This window comes from Sinocyclocheilus rhinocerous, unplaced genomic scaffold (genome assembly GCF_001515625.1).
Source record: "Sinocyclocheilus rhinocerous isolate Xijiao unplaced genomic scaffold, SAMN03320098_v1.1 C36177152, whole genome shotgun sequence".
NCBI classification, from domain to species: Eukaryota; Metazoa; Chordata; class Actinopteri; order Cypriniformes; family Cyprinidae; genus Sinocyclocheilus; species Sinocyclocheilus rhinocerous.
The window spans coordinates 1-880 of record NW_015775083.1 but is presented as its reverse complement, the minus strand read 5'-3'; the positions used below and the strand labels follow the sequence as shown (position 1 = coordinate 880).

Genomic DNA, 880 nt, shown 5'->3' with positions numbered 1-880 from the left:
TTTCACAGGGTTTATGAACTTACCTGTTGACTCAAAGCTTGGCAGTCCTGGATGGCTGAATTCACCTGTTTGGAGAATGCTTGATCTCCAGGATGTTCACCGTCCTGCTGCCTGAACAGGTGAAGAGCTCCCAAAGCCTTCAGCTCAGAGGACTTCACCTGCAGCCTTTCCTCTGTCTCCTGCAATGAAGCAATGTCAACGTTTTCTGATATCTCTCACTTCCCTTTTTAAAAGCACTCCTTTAACTCACACCAACAAATAACAACTGCAACAAAGTCTTCAAGCTAGCTGTGAGATAAGAGACTCACCTCACACTCCTGTAACATTTGCTCAATCTGTGAGCAGCTCTCTGGTCGCCAGCTGTTTTTCACCCATTCCATACATTGAGAGATCCAGCTGTGCATACAGTACAAACGCTTTTCTCTGTCCATGCAGGTCTGCCATTGGTACTCAACATCATGAATCTAGAGACAGAAGAACTTGTCACATTTCAAATATGATGGCTTTGGCAGGTTATGTAGGTTACTGCAACTATGCTGAACTTCTGCACTCACCATGCTGTCAATTTTGACCTGTAGAATAAGCCAACTCAGATTGAGAGCTCCCAGCTGCTCAGCAAACAGGATGTGCTCATTGCGATTGGTGGGTTCATTCACTGATCCCGTCCCCTCCACAGACTGATGGTTCAGAATGTCAACATATGGCTGATGACTGGTTATTTCAGCCTTAAGATCCTAGTATGTAAAAAAATTAAATGTGGAATATTACGTCAATGTTTTCTAGGATTTTTTAAAAAGAAATGAATACTTTTATTTAGCACAGACACATTCAAATGGTCAAAAGTGACAGTAAAGACATTTCTAATGTTACAAAAGATTTC

At 42.0% G+C, this 880-nt stretch overlaps 1 protein-coding gene across 1 annotated transcript; it reads right to left on the bottom strand.

Annotated features, from left to right (window-relative positions):
• Positions 1-23: 23 nt before the first annotated feature.
• On the bottom strand, positions 24-734 carry LOC107735615 (nesprin-1-like; the record flags this gene model as incomplete). The annotated part of the gene is made up of 3 exons (XM_016547243.1): positions 24-179; positions 309-464; positions 555-734. Coding segments are annotated over 3 exons (492 nt in total), but the record flags the coding sequence as incomplete, so codon positions are not given.
• Between the last annotated feature and the right edge of the window lie 146 nt (positions 735-880).